The sequence below is a fragment of the Eschrichtius robustus genome, chromosome 16 (genome assembly GCF_028021215.1).
Source record: "Eschrichtius robustus isolate mEscRob2 chromosome 16, mEscRob2.pri, whole genome shotgun sequence".
Taxonomy (NCBI): Eukaryota; Metazoa; Chordata; class Mammalia; order Artiodactyla; family Eschrichtiidae; genus Eschrichtius; species Eschrichtius robustus.
This window is the reverse complement of record NC_090839.1, coordinates 31,418,711-31,441,222: the sequence shown is the minus strand read 5'-3', so window position 1 is coordinate 31,441,222 and position 22,512 is coordinate 31,418,711. Positions and strand designations below refer to the sequence as shown.

General features: G+C 37.6%; 1 protein-coding gene across 1 annotated transcript in view; it reads left to right on the top strand.

The window, feature by feature from the left end:
* The window catches only part of RNF24 (ring finger protein 24), a 138,511-nt gene that overhangs the window by 84,386 nt on the left and 31,613 nt on the right, over window positions 1-22,512 (top strand). Inside the window, exon 2 of the mRNA XM_068524847.1 lies at window positions 10,721-10,870. Within this exon, the coding sequence (XP_068380948.1) occupies window positions 10,728-10,870 (143 nt within the window). The 5' untranslated portion in view covers window positions 10,721-10,727. The remainder of the gene's footprint in view (window positions 1-10,720; window positions 10,871-22,512) is intronic.

Here is a 22,512-nt window from a genome sequence, read left to right as displayed (position 1 = left end):
ATGTATTTCTGATGTATTTGTGGAAAGGAAGGTGATCTCCACGTCTTACTCCTCCGCCATCTTGAAGGTCTCTCATAAGGAAAGGTTTTGATTTGATAAATCTTTTTTTCTTTTTTAATAGAACTAAGGGTAAAACTTTTAAAAATAAGTTGGACATTAGAAAGTTCCCAAATTTGTTAATGTGCCCAGTTCTCTTTTTTTTGGCCTCACTGTGCAGCTTGTGGGATCTTAGTTCCCCGACCAGGGATTGAACCTGGGCCCACGGCAGTGAAAGAGCTGAGTCCTAAACACTAAACCACCAGGGAATTCCCATTAATGTGCCCAGTTCTAACTGTGTGTTTCCCAAGTTTGCTTTTAGAAACCCAGAGTGCATCCCTCTATATACACATAATTTTGGAACGGTTGTTAAGTTCCTGGATCTAACATAGGGCAGGCCACAGCAGCCTATTTTTATTATAGGTGAACCTTGAAGAAAGGCCTTGCATGTTTTCTTAGGTCAGACTCCCAAGACAATAGAAATAAAAGCAAAAATAAACAAATGGGACCTAATCAAACTTATAAGCTTTTGCACAGCAAAGAAAACCATAAACAAAATGAAGACAACCTAACGGAATGGGAGAAAATACTTACAAACTATGCAACCAACAAGGGCTTAAGTTCCAAAATATACAAACAGTTCATGCAACTCAATATCAGAAACACAAACAACCCAATCAAAAAATGGGCAGAAGACCTAAACAGACATTTCTCCAAAGAAGACATACAGATGGCCCACAAGCACATGAAAAAATGTTCAGCATCACTAATTATTAGAGAAATACAAATCAAAAGTACAGTGAGGTATCTCCTCTCAGCGGTCAGACTAGCCATCATTTAAAAGTCTACAGAGACTTCCCTGGTGGTCCAGTGGTTAAGAATCCACCTTCCAATTCAAGGGACGTGGGTTTGATCCCTGGTTGGGGAGCTAAGATCTCACATGCCGCAGGGCAACTAAGCCCGCATGCCACAACTACAGAGCCCACGCGCTGTAGAGCCCGCACGGCCCAACTAGAGAGAAGCTCATGCGCCGCAGTGAAGAGCCCACGTGCCACAACAAAAGAGCCCATGTGCTGCAACTAAGACCCGATGCAGCCAAAAATAAATAAATATTTTTTAAAAAATAAAAAGTCTACAAATAACAAACGCTGGAGAGGTTGTGGAGAAAAGAGGACCCTCCTACACTGTTGGCCAGAATGTAAATTGGTCCAGGCACTATGAGAAACAGTATGGAGGGTCCTCAAAAAACTAAAAATAGAACTACTGTATGATCCAGCAATCCCACTCCTGAGCATATGTCTGGAGAAAACTCTAATTCAAAAAGATACATGCACCCCAGTGTTCATTGCAGCACTATTTACAATAGCCAAGACATGGAACCAACCTAAATGTCCATCGACAGAGGAATGGATAAAGAAGATGTGGTACATATATACAGTGGAATACTACTCAGCCATAAAAAAGGAGTGAAATAATGCCATTTTCAGCAATGTGGATGGACCTAGAGATTATCATACTAAGTGAAGTAAGCCAGAAAGAGAAAGACAAATCCCATATGATGTTACTTATATGTGGAATCTAAAATATGATACAAATGAATTTATTTACAAAACAACAGACTCACAGGCGCAGAAAACAAACGTATGGTTACCCAAGGAGAAAGGGGGTGAGGGAGGGATAAATTAGGAGTTTGGAACAAGCAGATAAAAACTACTATGTATAAAATAGATAAACAAGAAGGTCCTACTGTATAACACAGGGAACTATATTTAATATCCTATAATAAACCATAATGGAAAAGAATATGAAAAAGTATATATATGTATATATTTATATATATATATACTTATACAGAAGATAAAAGTGGAAAAGGAAAAAAAAGAATTTTCTCCTTTTTTCTGGGAAAATTCCAAACCTAGGCAGAATTCTGAAGTGAGCATGTCATGTGAGACTTCTCCCCTTCTCTGAACACATTTTTCTTGTTTCTTTCTTTACTACAGACCTGGCACCCAGTGCATTGTTGAATTAGACTGAAGTGCACAGTGGTGTGTGTGATGTAATGTGGCCAACAACCTCTTCCAGTAGATGATGCTAACCAGGAAGGGAGATGAATTTGCCCTGTCAGGCCTCTTCTTGGTGTGTTCTGTATGGACTGCCTCCCTCCTAGAGTAAATACATCAACTTAAAAGAGGAACATAGAGGACTGCAGATGAAAAAAGAGACAGTAATGTACATGCTGTGAGCATTTGCAGGCAGCATCACGTAGATAATGTAAGAGCAGAAGTCACGTTTTAAGAGATCTGAAAAGTATTCCAGAGAAGTTGGATGAAGTAACAAAATAAAGCATAAAGCTCTAAGAAAGAGGGAAATAATGCTAAAAATACAAAAATGGGGGATAAGTTGAGAATTCACAAAATATACTTGAGGAAAAGAAAAAAATTTTAATAGGGAATGAAATAAAAAGCCGGATAAATGAATGAGAATGTTTAAACAGGTTCCAGATATTGATCATGTTATGTGTATGTTAGTTATACATGTTTCCTATGAACAGATGTATAGGACAATAGACACAGAGGGTTTTTTCCATGATTATATGAAAGTAAAAGGTGAAAATAAAAAAAGAACAATGGTGTGAATGAAAGAGGCTGTGTGTATCCACTTGCTTTATCTTCCCTCCTGGCTTAATGTAGGAACCCACCTGGGCTAGGCTGCGAGCTTGGACTTGTGTTTCCTTGCCCCAAGAAGACTGGCACATATCAGCAGATGCCTCACCATAAAAGGGGCTTCACCACTCCAGTCTTTGTTTTATATATATACAAATTTGTTTATTTATTTTTGGCTGTGTTGAGTCTTCGTTGCTGCACACAGGCTTTCTCTAGTTTTGTAGCAAGTGGGGGCTGCTCTTCGTTGCGGTGCACAGGCTTCTCATTGCGGTGGCTTCTCTTCTGGCAGAGCATGGGCTCTAGGTGTGCAGGCTTCAGTAGTTTTGGTGCATGGGCTCAGTAGTTGTGGCTCGCGGGCTCTAGAGCGCAGGCTCAATAGTTGTGGTGCATGGGCTTAGTTGCTCTGCAGCATGTGGGATCTTCCCGGACCAGGGCTCGAACCTGTGTCCCCTGCATTGGCAGACGGATTCTTAACCACTGAGCCACCAGGGGAGTCCCACCACTCCAGCCTTGAGCACCTTGGAGTTCCTGCTTTCCCTTAGATTTTGACTGGGGCAAAATATGGTGAGTGAATCAAGCTACACGTTTCCTCTGCTGAAGGCTTTAAAAATATAATAGGTAGAAAGTGTTCCACTGAAGAAAGACTTAAAAATGGAAAGGAACACCCAGGACATGGTGAAATGTTCTTCCATGAAAACAATAACAACGCCTAAATAGGATAACCAGGAATTTTGTGTAGAAAGAAGTATCCAAAAATTAACCATAAAATTGATATATTCAAAGATGAAGTTAATGATCTTTAGGAGACACCAGTTGTAGATAATAGAATAACTAGGACAAGCTAGGAATATAACGTGAATTTATATAGCTGTTTGTTAAGAGTCTCTCACCTACTGAGAGACTAAAAGCTAAACACAAAAGAGTACATACTGTGTGATTCCATTTGAATATGAAATTCTAGCATAAGGAAGATAAATCTGTAATGATGGAAATCAGATCTGTGGTTAGGAGTGGTGATTAACTGCAAACGGGTACAGGGAATTCTCTGGGGATAAAGAAATGTTCTGTATCTTGATTAGGATGGTGGTAACAAGGGTATATTCATTTGTCCAAACTCTTTGACCTATACACATGGGTGCATTTTTAATGTAAATTTATGTCTCAGTTTTTTAAAAAAGATTAACAAAGTCTAAGATAATTTTTTCTTAGAAAGTTTTTCTTGGATGTCTTGTATTTATAAGAAATATATGGTTTTTAATGGTTTGTGAACCACAAATTATAAAACACAGCAGTCTAATTACTGGTATCTCTTTTTCTGAGCATTTTTGAAGCAAAAGTAGAATACTAACTACTGTGAAGATGCTGATGTATTGTCCAGGGAGCAGGAACTGGTCTAAGAAGAATGAGGCCACCAAACACACTTCAAGAAACACTGCTGCATGGTTAAGGATCCACCTGCCAATGCAGGGGACACAGGTTCGATCCCTGGTCTGGGAAGATCCCACATGCCACAGAGCAACTAACCCTGTGTGCCACAACTACTGAGCCTGCATTCTAGAGCCCGTGAGCCACAACTACTGAGCCTGCGTGCCACAACTACTGAAGCCCGTGTGCCTAAAGCCTGTGCTGTGCAACAAGAGAAGCCACTGCAAGGAGAAGCCCACACACCACAACGAAGAGTAGCCCTTGCTCGCCAGAACTAGAGAAAGCCCGCACGCAGCAACGAAGGCCCAATGCAGCCAAAAAAATAAACAAATAAATTAAAATAAATAAATTTATTTAAAAAAAAAAGAAACACTGCGGCAGCCCGTCTAACTGTGGTGTATTGTGTGAAGCTCTGGTCCTCTGTGGGGCCAAATCTCTATCCCTTTTGTATCTTGGTGAAAAATCCCATTGCTGATAAAAAAAAAAAAAAAAAACTCAGATATTTGTCTTTTTTTAAAAAATAAACTGATTATGATTTAAAATCTTCCAACAAACAAAAGCCCAGGACCAGATGGCTTCACAGGCGAATTCTATCAAACATTTAGAGAAGAGCTAACACCTATCCTTCTCAAACTCTTCCAAAATATTGCAGAGGGAGGAACACTCCCAAACTCATTCTACGAGGCCACCATCACCCTGATACCAAAACCAGACAAAGATGTCACAAAGAAAGAAAACTACAGGCCAATATCACTGATGAACATAGATGCAAAAATCCTCAACAAAATACTAGCAAACAGAATCCAACAGCACATTAAAAGGATCAAGTGGGGTTTATTCCAGGAATGCAAGGATTCTTCAATATACGCAAATCAATCAACGTGATACATCATATTAACAAACTGAAGGAGAAAAACCATATGATCATCTCAATAGATGCAGAGAAAGCTTTTGACAAAATCAACACCCATTTATGATAAAAGCCCTGCAGAAAGTAGGCATAGAGGGAACTTTCCTCAACATAATAAAGGCCATATATGACAAACCCACAGCCAACATTGTCCTCAATGGTGAAAAACTGAAACCATTTCCACTAAGATCAGGAACAAGACAAGGTTGCCCACTCTCACCACTATTATTCAACATAGTTTTGGAAGTGTTAGCCACAGCAATCAGAGAAGACAAAGAAATAAAAGGAATCCAAATCGGAAAAGAAGAAGTAAAGCTGTCACTGTTTGCAGATGACATGATACTATACACAGAGAATCCTAAAGATGCCACCAGAAAACTACTAGAGCTAATCAATGAATTTGGTAAAGTAGCAGGATACAAAATTAATGCACAGAAATCTCTTGCATTCCTATACACTAATGATGAAAAATCTGAAAGTGAAATTAAGAAATCACTCCCATTTACCATTGCAACAAAAAGAAAATATCTAGGAATAAACCTACCTAAGGAGACAAAAGACCTGTATGCAGAAAATTATAAGACACTGATGAAAGAAATTAAAGATGATACAAATAGATGGAGAGATATACCGTGTTCTTGGATTGGAAGAATCAACATTGTGAAAACGACTCTACTACCCAAAGCAATCTACAGATTCAATGCAATCCCTATCAAATGACCACTGGCATTTTTCACAGAACTAGAACAAAAAATTTCACAATTTGTATGGAAACACAAAAGACCCCGAATAGCCAAAGCAATCTTGAGAACGAAAAATGGAGCTGGAGGAATCAGGCTCCCTGACTTCAGTCTATATTACAAAGCTACAGGAATCAAGACAGTTTGGTACTGGCACAAAAACAGAAAAATAGATCAATGGAACAGGATAGAAAGCCCAGAGATAAACCCATGCACATATGGTCACCTTATCTTTGATAAAGGAGGCAAGCATATACAGTGGAGAAAAGACAGCCTCTTCAATAAGTGGTGCTGGGAAAACTGGACAGGTACGTGTAAAAGTATGAAATTAGAACACTCCCTAACACCATACACAAACATAAACTCAAAATGGATTAAAGACCTAAATGTAAGGCCAGACACTATCAAACTCTTAGAGGAAAACATAGGCAGAACACCCTATGACATAAATCACAGCAAGATCCTTTTTGACCCAACTCCTAGAGAAATGGAAATAAAAACACAAATAAACAAATGGGATCTAATGAAACTTAAAAGCTTTTGCACAGCAAAGGAAACCATAAATAAGACCAAAAGACAACCCTCAGAATGGGAGAAAATATTTACAAATGAAGCAACTGACAAAGGATTAATCTCCAAGATTTACAAGCAGCTCATGCAGCTCAATAACAAAAAAAAAACAACCCAATCCAAAAATGGGCAGAAGACCTAAGTAGACATTTCTCCAAAGAAGATATACAGATTGCCAACAGACACATGAAAGAATGCTCAACATCATTAATCATTAGAGAGATGCAAATCAAAACTACAATGAGATATCATCTCACACTGGTCAGAATGGCCATCATCAAAAAATCTAGAAACAATAAATGCTGGAGAGGGTGTGGAGAAAAGGGAACACTCTCGCACTGTTGGTGGGAATGTAAATTGATACAGCCACTATGGAGAACAGTATGGAGGTTCCTTAAAAAACTAAAAATAGAACTACCATACGACCCAGCAATCCCACTACTGGGCATATACCCTGAGAAAACCGTAATTCAAAAAGAGTCATGTACCAAAATGTTCATTGCAGCTCTATTTACAATAGCCAGGACATGGAAGCAACCTAAGTGTCCATCATCGGATGAATGGATAAAGAAGATGTGGCACCTATATACAATGGAATATTACTCAGCCATAAAAAGAAACGAAATGGATGTATTTGTAGTGAGGTGGTTGGAGTTAGAGTCTGTCATACAGAGCGAAGTAAGTCAGAAAGAGAAAAACAAATACAGTATGCTAACACATATATATGGAATCTAAGGGGAAAAAAAAAAGGTCATGAAGAACCTAGTGGCAAGATGGGAATAAAGACACAGACCTACTAGAGAATGGACTTGAGGATATGAGGAGGGGGAGGGGTAAGATGTGACAGGGTGAGAGAGTGGCATGGACATATATACACTATCAAATGTAAAATAGATAGCTAGTGGGAAGCAGCTGCATAGCACAGGGAGATCAGCTCGGTGCTTTGTGACCACCTAGAGGGAAGGGATAGGGAGGGTGGGAGGGAGGGAGACGCAAGAGGGAAGAGATATGGGAACATATGTATATGTATAACTGATTCACTTTGTTATAAAGCAGAAACTAACACACCATTGTAAAGCAATTATACTCCAATAAAGATGTTAAAAAAATAAAAAAATAAACTGATTAGTTTGAAATTTAGGCTGAGATTAGAGATTTCAGGACCTATGGAATTACATAAAGAGGAAAATGGTTTTCACGTGAATGAAGTCAGAAATGCCAAGTAAGATCCAACAGTGCACTGTATGTTCTATTTCTTCTCTTCATTCCCACAAAGAGCAATTACTAAATAACTTTTACATTTGTAATACCTAAATAGCAAAGAATTCTTGTTATGATGATGTTGAATGGTAGGTTTCTTTTTAAAGATTGTCTCACTTTAAAAGATTATTCATACTCATGCTGAAAAGATATTATAATGAAAATATTATAAAATTAATATATCACTAGACCAGGATTAATATCTTGGAATAATACACCATCTACTTAGACTGTTGGGACAACATATCAGTTGTAGCTAAGCAATTCCATTTACCAAAAGACAGGGGGGAAATTCCTAAAATGTGTTCTGCATCAGCATATCCCCTGCCAACTCCCATTCTTCTGGTAATTGGTTGTAAGGCCCTAACAAGAAGGGTGGACTCACAGGAAAGTTGTCAGCAGTCAGACCCCAGGAACACTGAGGCAGATGTCTCTTCCTTCTGATGACAGTGCTACCTCTAATACTCCATGCCTGTGTCTCTGTTCAGAATTCCCCCAGAGTTTGTTGGTGGTGCCACCCAGTACAAGGACCCCTACAGCGTAGCATTCTCACACCACTGGCTCACTCCCAGCTGGCCTATATTGATAGTTGCCTTTGGCCAAGATAGGTTTCCTGCCTCTGGTGGCCAGGTTGGCAGGTCACTTGACACAAAGCTTGGCAGTGTGTGCAGAGGAGCTCCCTGAGGAAGGAGCATTTGGTTTTGTAGAATCCTCTAGAGAGACTTGATCTTTGCTAGGGCATCTTTTATGTTATCTACTACTTTTTTTAATGTCATCCCTCTCCCCGACCCCTCGCCAAAATGCACACACACACACACACACATTATAGCCTTAGTATTTTGCCCTAACTCTTAGAGTTTTCAGACACTTCAGTATCTATCATCTCATTTTATCCTTCCAGGAATCCCTTGAAGTTGATAGGATAAGCATTGTCCCATTGATAATGGGACAGATGGACCAAGTATTGACATCTAGCTAGTGACATCCTGGGAACAATACAGAAAGTTGCTGACTGCAGACCAGTCCCTTTTTCCACCATAAAAGTTTCTGTTTGCCTATTTCTTCTCTATTAGCCCTCCCAGGATGTACATTTAATCTCTTATTTCCTAAGGTGAGAGTTACTTTACCAAGACAAATTTGTCCGGTGAGGGGTATTTCTAAAGGACTGAAGGATAGTCATCTAAGTCTTGACTGTAGGAAGAGTCATTAAGTGAAGCCCTGTCAGCAGTATGGAAGAGTTAAGTTTTGGCAGCTGTAATTTTCTTATAGCTGTACAATATATGTGCTAGATATATTTAGTAAAGTACTGCTTAACTCCTTCCTTCTCTTCCAAGAAGATCTGAGTGTAAGAAAAAGGAAATTATATATTTGAATAAAAGCACTTGCAGAAAATGGTTGAATGTTCAAAACTAAATATTATCCATTATTTATGTTTGGAATTTCTTAGGAGTTTCCATGGGATGAAGTAGGTCTTTACAGTTCCTGGTATAAGTTATTAGAAGTTGGAAATTAAAGTAATAATAACACTGAGGCTTCAGATACAACCAGTCAGTATCTCAATGTTGTCTATAATATAAATATACTCTTCCAACAAGGACATGAAAGATCTGCAAACACATTTGTAATGTACCTTGTATAAATAAAAGTAGAAGCATTTTGTTTGGAGGAGTTTTGTTTAGTTTTGTTTTGATTTTGGCAGTAGTCATGGTTGTAATCCAGTTACCATTATGTGGTCTTGATAATCAAGACTGGCAGTTGCTCTTTATTTTGTAATGAATCAAAATGACAAGGAAAGTTCAAGCATGAAGGTATGATGAGCCACTTTATCACTATAGCTCATCACCTAAAGAAGGGGGCAACCTCCATTCATGGAATTTTAACTGTGTAGTGATCAGTAGGTAGTAGCAATCTAATCGGCAAAAATAGTCCCCTTTTTAGTGTTTAAACAATATTTGCTGTTTTTTTATTATAAAGACTAGAGCATATGGGCTGAGGGCACTGGCTTTGGAGTTGGAGAGGGCTTGACTCCCATACATACTTGGTCAGTCATGGCTATGTGACCAAAACTCTTAAGTTTTGGTTTCCTTATCTATAAGATGGGGGAGATGTTATGGTACCTATAGAAATTTTATGTAAGAATTAAATAAAATAAAGCCGGTAAAATGCTTAGAACAAGGCCTGATTTTTTTTTTTTTTTTTTTTGGCCGCACCACGCAGCTTGCAAGATCTCAGTTCCCTGACTAGGGATTGAACCCCTGCCCCCGGCAATGGAAGCACAGAGTCTTAACCACTGGACCACCAGGGAATTCGCCCGAGTCTGATTTAATAAAGTGTTTTTTTAAAAAAAAAAAAAAAAGAAGAAGAAGAAGAAAATCAAAATGGCTAGTAAACCACAAGTCATTATTAACATTTTGATATGTTGGCTTTCAGGCTTTTTTCTGCTACACACACATATACACACACACACACACACACACCCCTATATGTACACATATATTTACATATATAATCCACCTTTTTTTCAACCCTTTACAAAATCGGGATCAGTTTTATATACAATTTATATCCTGCTTAATTTTCCTATATATCTTTATTAAAATTTAAAATTTATTGAAAACAGGTTTTCATGACCAAATAATATTGTAACATATGACTCTGTAATTATTTAATCGTTATCTCCTTGTGAGACATCTAAGTTATTTCCAATATTTTACCATTATAAATATTATTACTTTAAAGGTTAAAGAGTTTTTAAAATCTTAACATTTTTTTTTCCTTTTTACTTCTTTGACGTTGAACATTTTCATATATTGATGTTTATTGATTATTGGCATTATTTCAGTGAAATCATGCCAGTACCTCTCTGTGAATACCTTTTTGTAAAGCTTTTTAGGTAGGATCTCAAGCTTCTGGAGTAGTTCCAGGTACATAATAAGTACTCAATAAATATTTGTGGCATGATTAATGAATTAATGGCAAGGATATTAACCCTATGTCTATCATATTTGTTTCAAGCCTTAAGGAAAAATTTGCCTCTGTACATGTACAAAGATAATGCTATCTTGGTTTTTAGCCTTTATAACCTAATTTTTTCCCATTCTTTTCTTTCCCCACAGTTCATCCATGAGCTCGGATTTCCCACATTACAACTTCAGGATGCCTAATATTGGATTCCAGAATCTGCCACTCAACATATATATTGTGGTTTTTGGCACTGCTATATTTGTCTTCATCCTTAGTTTACTCTTCTGTTGCTACTTGATTAGGTAACCAATTTTCATTCTGTGTTGCTTCAATATATGTTAAGCAATCAATAATAAATCAACTTTCTGCCCTTAGGTTAAAATGTTTTATACATATGGCTTAACATTTTAACCTTCTGTGAGTTACTAATCAGTAAAACACCTTTATTCAGTCTTCAGTCTTATCTGCTGAGGAGGTATTTTACACTAGAGGAGAAAATTGTCCACATTTGTTTTTCTAACATATTAGCACCTAGCCCAGAGACACTTATGTTATTGTCCCCAAGACTTAATCTACTTTCACAGAAATTTCAAGATTGCTTTTCAGGAGGGTGTTAGCTAAAGTCATTAGGGATCAGAAAACAATGTCCAAACAAGATACAAGGCTTTAAACAGATTTTTGTGGTTTCTCAAGAATATCTGAAGCTCCCATTTGTTGCTGAATTGGTCAGGTGTACAGGTGATTGATTATCTGCATAAAACACTATTCGACAAGCTCTGTAGCACATGTACAGACAAGTGATAAAGGATAAAATACCTACTAGAAGGAGTAATGGATTTGGCCAGTAAACTTTCATGGTTGACTGACTCATAATTGTTTAAGCAAGCATTTTTCTCTTTCTAAGTTTTTAAATAGGGCCTAATTTTCTTCTTTTTTTTCATTTTAATACTTTTTAAAAATTTTTATTTTATATTGGAGTAGAGTTAATTAACAATGTTATGTTAGTTTCAGGTGTACAGCAAAGTGATTCAATTATACATATACATGTATCCTTTTTCAAACTCTTTTCCCATTTAGGTTTATTGAGCAAAGTTCCCGGTGCTATACAGCAGGGGTCCCCAACCCCCAGTATTGGTCCGTGGCCTGTTAGGAACCGGGCCGCACCGCAGGAGGTGAGCAGCGGGTGAGCCAGTGAAGCTTCATCTGTATTTACAGCCACTCCGCATCACTCGCATTACCGCCTGAGCTCCACCTCCTGTCAGATGAGCAGTTTCTCATAGGAGCACAAACCCTACTGTGAACTGTGCATGCGAGGGATCTAGGTTGCGTGCTCCTTATGAAAATCTAGTGCCTGATGATCTGAGGTGGAGCTGAGGCGGTGATGCGAGTGCTGGGGGGCGGCTGCAAATACAGATTTTCATTAGCAGAGAGGTTTGACTGCACAGAAACCATAATAAATCAATGCGCTTGAATCATCCCAAAACCATCTCCCTCCCCGCCCCAGTCCGTGGAAAACTGTCTTCCACAAAACCAGTCCCTGGTGCCAAATAGGTTGGGGACTGCTGCTATACAGTAGGTCCTTCTTGGTTATCTGTTTTAAATATAGCAGTGTGTACATGTCAATCCAAACTCCCAGTCTGTCCCTCTCCCCCATCCTTCCCCCCAGTAACCATAAGTTTGTTCTCTAAGTCTGTGAGTCTGTTTCTGTTTTGTAAATAAGTTTGTATCATTTTTTTTTAGATTCTGCATATAAGCGATATCATATGATATTTGTCTTTCTCTGTCTGACTTATTTAGATGATAATCTCCAGGTCCATCCATGTTGCTGCAAATGACATTATTTTATTCTTTTTAATGGCTGAGTAATATTCCATTGTATATACATACCACATCTTATTTACTCATTCATCTGTTGATGGACATTTAGGTTGCTTCCATGTCTTGACTATTGTAAACAGTGCTGCAATGAACATTGGGGTGCATGTATCCTCTCGAACCATATTTTTCTCTAGATATATGCCCAGGAGTGGGATTGCTGGATCATATGGTAGCTCTATTTTTAGTTTCTTAAGGAACCTCCATACTGTTCTCCATAATGGCTGCATCAATTTACATTCCCACCAACAGTATAGGAGGGTTGCGTTTTCTCTACACCCTCTCCAGCATTTATTGTTTGTAGCCTTTTTGATGATGGCCATTCTGACTGGTGTGAGGTCTCATTGTAGTTTTGATTTGCATTTCTCTAATAATTTGCAACGTTGAGCATTTTTTCATGTGCCTCTTGGCCACCTGTATGTCTTCTTTGGAGAAACGTCTGTTTAGGTCTTCTGCCCATTTTTTGATTGGGTTGTTTGTTTTTTTGATATTGAGCTGCATAAGCTATTTGTAAATTTTAGAGATTAATCCTTTGTCAGTTGCATCATTTGCAAATATTTTCTCCCATTCTATGGGTTGTCTTTTCATTTTGTTTATGGCTTCCTTTGCCGTGCAAAAGCTTTTGAGTTTGATTAGGTCCCATTTGTTTATTTTTGTTTTTATTTCCAAATAGGGCCTAATTTTCAAAGCCAAAGATGAGACTGTAAAAATTTTTACACCGTATTCAAAGAGCTTTATGGAATAAAAGAGAATTGAATTTTATTAAACAGCTATACATCTAACAGTTTTTAGTGTTTGCACAGTATATGATTATGTTAAGATAAATACCATCATCAAATATCTTTCAGCAATAATTTTTTGTTGCCACTAGTGTTTTGGGGACACTCACTTACTGATGGTCAAATTCAAATGAATTTAGTGTGTAGTTTCTGATTTTCTGACAAGTGAATTTACACTCTTCATAGAAAGTGAATCTTTTTTTTTTTTAATAGATGAATCTTTTCTGAAGTTCTCAAAACTGTAATTGCCCCTTATATGCTGTCTGCTTATGATTTTTAGGTCTTGTTCAGAGAGATAAATTAAATACTTAGCTAATATAATTATAGCATTCAGGAAAAACATTTTAAAAATCTGTTTATTTCCAGAAATTTCCTTTTGCTAACATTTTTTAATAATAGTTTGATTTTAAAAAATAATAATAGTTTGATAAATGTTATGTAAATATTCAGCATTTTTTTTAAATTAGGGAATTAGCCATGGCACAAACAGGACCTCATAGCATTAAAATCTATTTCTTTTTTTCAGACCTACCAAATTTTTTGGTAATTCCTCTCCAAATAGTGGTTTAACTCAGAAATTTGTGAATTTAATATCTGAAACCAAATTATTTTTAAAAAGAAGACAAAAATATAATAAAATATTTTTTTAAAAGGAAGGGTTAGCATATAAAATAATCTAAAATATGTAGCTTATAGTATATTTTTTATTACTTTGTCAAAGAATTAATTAAGCCTTTAACTTTTTTGTTTTAAGAAAAACACTAGTATACCAATTGTGATTCTGGGTAAATTTTTTGAGAAGTAAGTTGTGAAACACCATTTTATCTCATTGTTTTCCTTTTAATAATCAAGCAAATAAGTAAAGAAATAAAGAAAAAAACTATAGCAGTTGTTTTCATGCATTATCATTGTAGTACATTTTATCATTTTTGTATCTTTTTTATTATTAAGCTAACAAAGCAAATAAGTGGGAATCTTCTACACTAAAATAAAATTACCTTGTTTAATCAGAGAAACGAGTCACATTCAAACATTTCTAAATTTCATTTACAAGTAATTGGTACCATTTTGAAATTTTAGTCACAATGTAAGACGTTTTCCCTTTCTGATGATCTCCGTTGCTTTTAACCCTTCAGGTGTTAAGTTTGGATTTCACAAGTCATTTACAGTTAATCTGGAGATTCATGGATTCAACTCCTCTAATATTACCCAAGCCCATTTTTAGATATAACTTAAGTTCTCCAACACCTTCCCAGGGAGCTACTATGTTCTCAAGTAGAAAGAGCCCTCCAGTCACAACCAAACTCATCAGAACCATAGGAGGAACACAATTTAAGTCTAAATGAGACACCCAGCACCAACCACAATCTTACACAACATTGTAGTATAGAATTTTCTGCCTGTGATAGGGCTATGGATAGATCACTACTGGGGCACAAAAGAAGGATGTCTTTGCTATTTTATAACGAACCATATAATATTCTAATTTATGTTTGTTATTCATCTCTGTCCCCAGATAAATATTTGTCTGTTCTGTGTGCTGTATCCCAAACACCCAGAACAGTGCCTGGCACAATATCGGCACTCAATAAATGTGGTTAGGTAAATGAAAGAATGGTGTCCCTAATAGGAAGTTAATAGATATGCATAAAACTGAAAAATCAAGAAGTAGCAACACAAGAAACATATTTAGAAACTTGGAAGTAAATATCAAAATAGTGAGCTAAAGGGAAAAAAATGGTTATCTCTGGGGAAGAGAGCAGGATTGCTGATTTTTATTGTTGTTGTTGTTGTTGTTACTAACCTGTAAAACTATATATAACTTTGAAACATATGTAATTAAAAATTAAAAATAGAGGGAAATTTTTGAGTTACCTACTAGAAATTATAAGGTCAAGATAATGACAGAAAAGATAGAAAGGGTGCTATGGATGGTTGTGAGAAATATTTGAGAGGTGAAAATGAATAGAATTTGGTGACTGGACATAAAAGACAAGGAAAGGATGAGCTTAGAATCTTTCCTGGACTTCTGATTTAGGCAGCTGGGTGGATAGCAGTCCCTTAACAGAGAAAGAAAGTGGATGGGTAAGTTTGGGGTGGAAAGATGATAGATTCTGTTTCAGACATGGGAGGACTGAGTTCCCTATGTAACAGTTAAGCTGTTTAGTACACAATTTGATATATAGGTCTAAAGCTTATGAGAAGTCTGGTCTGGAAAAAGGAGATGATATAATAATAGGTGGAAGCTGAAGCCAGGAGTGTCCCATAAAGATAATGTATATAGTGAAATAAAATGGGTCCAGGACAGAATCCTAGATAAACATTGACATTTAAGAGTAGCCCATAAGAGAGATTAGGAAGGGATAGCAGGAGACAGGAGGAAAATCATAAGAGAGGTGCCCCACAAGTAGGGCTTCAGTGGATTGAGTCAGTTGTGTCAGCCGTTCTCAGGGAGGTCCAGTGAGAAGAACTGAAGAGTTCCCATTACACTTGACAATTAGCTTTGCATTCATAATCTTAGTTAGAAAAGGTTCAGTAGAATACGTACACAGGTGATGAAAGGTGGGTTATAATGGGACAAAGCCTGAGGAGCAGGTGAAAATGGATACAAGGAATATAACCTCCTCTTTGAAGAATATTGGCTAAGAAAAGATTAGGGGTGGGGAGTGCAGTTTCCTGTAAATTAAAGAAGTTTTGTTTTGTTTTGTTTTTGGCTGCACTGGGTCTTCGTTGCTGCGCGCGGGCTTTCTCTAGTTGCAGCGAGTGGGGGCTACTCTTCATTGTGGTGTGGGGGCTGCTCATTGCAGTGGCTTCTCTTGTTGCACAGCATGGCCTCTAGGCACATGGGCTTCAGTAGTTGCAGCACGGGCTCAGTAGTTGTGGCATGCAGGCCCTAGTGCACGCGGGCTTCAGTAGTTGTGGCACGTGGGCTCAGTAGTTGCGGCACACGGGCTCTAGAGCGCAGGCTCAGGAGTTGTGGCACACGGGCTCAGTTGCTCCGTGGGATGTGGGATCTTCCCAGACCAGGGATCGACCCGTGTCCCCCTGCATTGGCAGGCGGATTCTTAACCACTGCACCACCCAGGAAATCCCTAAGGAAGTATTTTGTTGTTTGGGGTTTTTTTAAGATAGAGATTTAGGGATATTTATAAATATAATATTAAGGAGAATGACCTAGTTGTAGAGGATTTGTGAGAAAGAATGAATCGTGGAAGTGAGGAGAGGCATACCTAAAAGTTACAGCAATATTGGTTTTAAACAGGAGAATACCTTCTTAAGACAGAGATGAAGGTAACTGGGAAGAACAGTACATATGTAGGTATGTGGGGCTGGGAGCAAGGGAGCTGCATATCTGAAAACCTCTTTCTCTGAAAAGTAGTTGAAAATGATGGGGAAGGAGGTGGTAGGATAAAGCTTGAAGAGCGTGGCAAGGGTTTGAAATGACTACTGCCTGGAAGCTTAGCATACTCAGCATGAATAAGTAGAATCAAAGAGCAATGTGGGAGGTCTAACTGAGCATGTTATTAAGTACTTACTATGTGCCAGACCCTGTGCTGTGTACTGCAGTTAAACTAGGTAACTTATTATCTTTATTTTACGGAAGTTAAATAATTTTCCTATAGTCACACAGATAAAAGTTGGTTAGAGCTGAGACTCAAACCTAGTTGTGTCTGACCCAAGCACTTGCTCTTAACCACTTAAAAAATAAAAATAAATTATATTTATCAGGCTTCATTTCAAAATAACCATTTCAGAATTTCATAATCACACTCAAAGGACAGATTTGCATATTGAGGATATTCTAAAACTTTTCTATTGAAGTATAGTTGATTTACAATATTAAAACTTTTTTTGAGCCTGGAATTTTTAAACAAAGACAGTACCTACTTTACTTTTCTTTTAATAATGGATAACAAGCTACTTAAGAAAAAGGAAATATTCCCCATTCTTACCTCCTTTCATCAAATAAGTCACAATCTATATTACTAGTATGTTTCCTGGAAGGAATAGCAAAAAGATATTTCTCTTAAATGCATGGCAAATGCAAAATAAAATAGTGCAATCTAAAATATTAGGTAATTAGTTGAACTTAGAGTAACGGAGTAATCAAAGGGATGAAATTAATTTAAGTAGGACTTTCTAGAAGGGATGAATTTTTGAGCCATGGATTGAAAAAAAAGTAAACACAAATTAACCCCTGCTGTGGCTGGAAGTAATGACGCTTTGGGAAAATATGCAGATCCAAGTAAAAGTCAAATAAGCAAAGTAAATTTACAAATCCAGCCTCATTTTAATGAACTGTAATGGAGTTAATTTTATTCCTTTACATGAAAATGTAGTGTACACTTCTCTCAGCAAAACAGGAAGACCAAAAAAAAAAAAAAAAAAACAGTAAGGATGATTTGAATTACATGTTTAATAAATTTGACCTAATTAAGAGAAATTTATAGTTTTAAAAATCATATATTAGACAAGAAAGACTGAAAACCAATGATACAAATTTTCCTTTCATGGAACTAAAAAAAAAAAAAAAAAAAACCCAATTAAACCGAAAAGAAAGTAGAAGGAAGAAAATCTTCCTAAAAAAACTAAGCACAGAAATCAATGAACGAGAAAACAAATGTATAATAAAATTATTAAAATCAAAAAAGCTGATTCTTTGGAAAGATTAACAAAATTGATGAATCTCTAGAAAGAGATCCAGAAGAAGAGAAGAGAAAACATAAATTTACTAATATCAGAAATTAAAAAGGGGACATTACTACAAATCCTACAAGCATTAAAAAGATAGCAAAGGGTATTATAAACAACTTTATGCCAGTAAATTTGAAATTTTAGTTGAATTAGACACTTTCCTAGAAAAAATAGAGTGCACTAAAACTGACATAAAGGGACTTCCCTGGTGGTGCAGTAGTTAAGAATCTGCCTGCCAATGCAGGAGACACAGGTTCAAGCCTTGGTCCAGGAAGATCCCACATGCCATGGAGCAACTAAGCCCGTGCGCCGCAACTACTGAGCCTGCGTGCCACAACTACTGAAGCCTGCACACCTAGAGCCCATGCTCCACAACAAGAGAAGCCACCACAATGAGAAGCCCACATACTACAATGAAGAGTAGCCCCTGCTCACAGCAACTAGAGAAAGCCCGTGCACAGCAATGAAGACCCAATGCAGCCAAAAAAAATAAAATAAAATTTTTTTAAAAACTGACATAAGGGCTTCCCTGGTGGCGCAGTGGTTGGGAGTCTGCCTGCTAATGCAGGGGACACGGGTTCGCGCCCTGGTCTGGGAGGATCCCACATGCCACGGAGCGACTAGGCCCGTGAGCCACAACTACTGAGCCTGCGCGTCTGGAGCCTGTGCTCCGCAACAAGAGAGGCCGCGATAGTGAGAGGCCCGCGCATCGCGATGAAGAGTGGCCCCCGCTTGCCACAACTAGAGAAAGCCCTCGCACAGAAGCGAAGACCCAACACAGCCAAAAATAAATTAATTAATTAATTAAAAAAAAAAAAAAACAGATGGTGCTTTTAAAAAAAAAAAAAAACTGACATAAGAAATAGCATTTATGAAAAACCCACAACTAACATCATACTCAATGGTGAAAAAAATGAAAGCTTTCCCCCTAAGATCAGGAACAAGACAAGGATGCCCATTTTCTGGGCAGAAGACATTTCTCCAAAGAAAACATACAGACGGCCAAGAGGCACATGAAAAGATGCTCAACATCACTAATTATTAGAGAAATGCAAATCAAAGCTACAATGAGATATCACCTCACACCAGTCAGAATGGCCATCATCAAAAAGTCTATAAACAATAAATGCTGGAGAGGGTGTGGAGAAAAGGCAACCCTCCTATACTGTTGGTGGGAATGTAAATTCGTACAGCCATTGTGCAGAATAGTATGGAGGTTCCTTAAGAAACTAGAAATAGAGCCACCATAAGATCCAGCAATCCCACTCCTGGGCATATATCCAGAGAAAAACATGGTTCAAAAGGATATGTGCACCCCAATGTTCATTGCAGCACTGTTTACAATAGTCAAGACATGGAAGCAACCTAAATGTCCATCAACAGATGAATGAATAAGATGTGGTACATATATACAATGGAATATTACTCAGCCATTAAAAAGAATAAAATAATGCCATTTGCAGCAACATAGATGAACCTGGAGATTATCATACTAAGTGAAGTAAGTCAGAGAAAGACAAATATCATATATCACTTGTATGAAGAATCTAACAAAAAGATGAAATGAACAAAAGAGAAACATATTCACAGACTTAGAGCAGCGGTCCCCAATCTTTTTGGCACCAGCGACCAGTTTTGAGGAAGACAATTTTTCCCCAGACGGTGGGGGGAGGGGGGCGGGGGATGGTTCAGGCGGTAATGCAAGCAATGCGGAGTGGCAGATGAAGCTTTACTCACTCGCCTGCCTCTCACCTCCTGCTGTGCGGCCCGGTTCCTAACATGCTGGGGGTTGGGGACCCCTGACTTAGAGAACAAATTTACGGTTAGCAGGGAGGAAGGATGGCGGGGAGGCATAGAATGGGAGTATGGGATTGACACATACACACTGCTATGTTTAAAATAGATAGCCAACAAGGACCTACTGTATAGCACAGGGAACTCTGCTCAATACTCTTTAATAACAAAGAAAATGTTAGTAATGTGGCAAATAGTCAGTAGAAAATAAGCAGGATAACGGTTGGAAAGAGGAAGGGGTAGAAAATGTAACAAACATTTGGGACAAAGTAAAAAGGCCTAAACCACATTTAAATTGAGTCCAGAAAAGAAATGTTGAGAGAGAATAGGGAAGAAGCAGTAGATGAAAATTTCCTTCACAAGTTAAGGATTCAAGAAGTACAGCAAACCACAAAAAATGGGGTTTGTTTGGGGGGGGGGGTTGGCTTTTTGTAAAATGGCTGACAACCCATGACTAAGATAAAATATTACACACACACACACACACACACACACACAGAAGTGAATTTCTTTAAATATCTGAAGTATTTGAAAACTTACGTCCACACAAAAACCAACACACAGATGTTTTAGAAAGAAGCTTTACTCATAAATGCCAAAACTTGGTATCAACTGAGATATCCTTCAGTGAGTAAATGAATAAATGAATTGTGGTCCATCCAGATAACAGAATATTATTCAGCACTGAAAGTAAATGCGCTATCAAGCCATGAAAAGACATGGAGGAATCTTAAATGCATATTTTGAAGTGAAAGAAGCCAATTTGAAAAGGCTACGTGCTATGTGGCTCTCACTATATGACATTCTGGAAAAGGCAAACTATGGAGAAAGTTAAAAGGTCAGCGGTTGCCAGGATCTACAGGAGAGGGAGGGATGAACAGGTAGAGCACAAAGAATGTGTAGGGCAGTGAAACTATTCTGTATGTTACTATAATGGTGGATACACTCATTGTATACTAAAAAAAAAAAAAAAAAAGAATCTGATTTCTCAACAGAAACAGTGAAAAAAATAAAAGCATTGATATTGATTAAAAAAGATGCCCACTTTCACCATTACCATGCAACATTGTACTAGAAGTTCTAGCCAGAGCATTTACACAAGAAAAAGAAATAGAGGGCATCCAATTAGAAAGAAAGAAGTAAAACTATCTCTTTTTGAAGATGACATGATTCTATATATAGACAATCCCATAGAATACACACACACACAAAAATCTAGAACTACTAAACAAGTTAAGCAAACTTTGAGAATACAGAATCAGCACAAAAAAAATCAGTTGTATTTCTGTACACCAACAAGGAACAATCTGAAAAGGAAATAAATGAAACATTTACAATAGCATCCAAAAGAATGAAATTCCTAGGAGTAAATTTAACCAAGGAGGTGAAAGACTTGTACACTGAAAACTACAAAATATTGCTGAAATAAATTAAAGAAGACCTAAATAAATAGAAAGATTTCATGGATTGGAAGCCTTAATATATTAAGATGGCAGTATTCCTCAAAGCACTCTAGAGATTCAATGCAAAGCCTATCAAAATTCTAATAACCTTTGATACAGAATTGGAAAAACTGATCCTCAATTCATTTAGAACTGCAGGGAGCCCCAAATAGCCAAAACAACACTGAAAAAGAAGAAAAGGCAGGAAGACTTGCACTTCCCAATTTCAAAACTTCCTTTAAGATACAGTAATCAAAATATGTGGTAATGGCATAAGAATGGACATATAGGGCTTCCCTGGTGGCGCAGTGGTTGAGAATCTGCCTGCCAATGCAAGGGACACGGGTTCGAGCCCGGGTCTGGGAAGATCCCACATGCCGTGGAGCAACTAGGCCTGTGAGCCACAATTACTGAGCCTGCGCGTCTGGAGCCTGTGCTCTGCAACAAGAGAGGCCGCGACAGTGAGAGGCCCACGCACCGTGATGAAGAATGGCCCCCGCTTGCCACAACTGGAGAAAGCCCTCGCACAGAAACGAAGACCCAACACAGCTAAAAATAAATAAATAAATAAATAAATTTATTTTAAAAAAGAATGGACATACAAATCAATAAAATAGAATTGAGAGTCCAGAAATAAACCCAAACATCTATGGTGAATTGATTTTTTTTTTTTTTTGGCTTTTGTGGCTCTCCATGTAGGTTTTTTTTTAATTTTATTGAAGTATAGTTGATTTACAGTGTTGTGTTAATTTTTGCTGTACAGCAAAGTGACTCAGTTATACATGTATATATTCTTTTCCATTATGGTTTATCACAGGATATTGAATATAGTTCCCTGTGCTATACAGTAGGACCTTGTTGTTTATCCATACTGTATATAATAGTTGGCATCTGCTAATCCCAAACTCCCAATACTTCCCTCCCCCACCCCACCCCCTTGGCAACATCTCTTCTCTCTATGAGTCTTTTTCTGTTTCGTAGATAAGTTCATTTGTGTTGTATTTTGGATTCCACATGTAAGTGATATATGGTATTTGTCTTTCTCTTTCTGACTTACGTCACTTAGTATGATAATCTCTAGGTCCATTCATGTTGCTGCAAATGGCATTATTTCATTCTTTTTTATAGCTGAGTAATATTCCATTGTATATATGTACCACATCTTTATCCGTTCACCTGTCGATGGACATTGAGGTTGTTTCCATGTCTTGGCTATTGTAAATAGTTCTGCTATGAACATAGGGATGCATGTATCTTTTCGAATTATCGTTTAGTCTGGGTGTATGCCCAGAAGTGGGATTGCTGGATCATATGGTAGCTCTATTTTTAGTTTTTTGAGGAACCTCCATACTGTTCTCC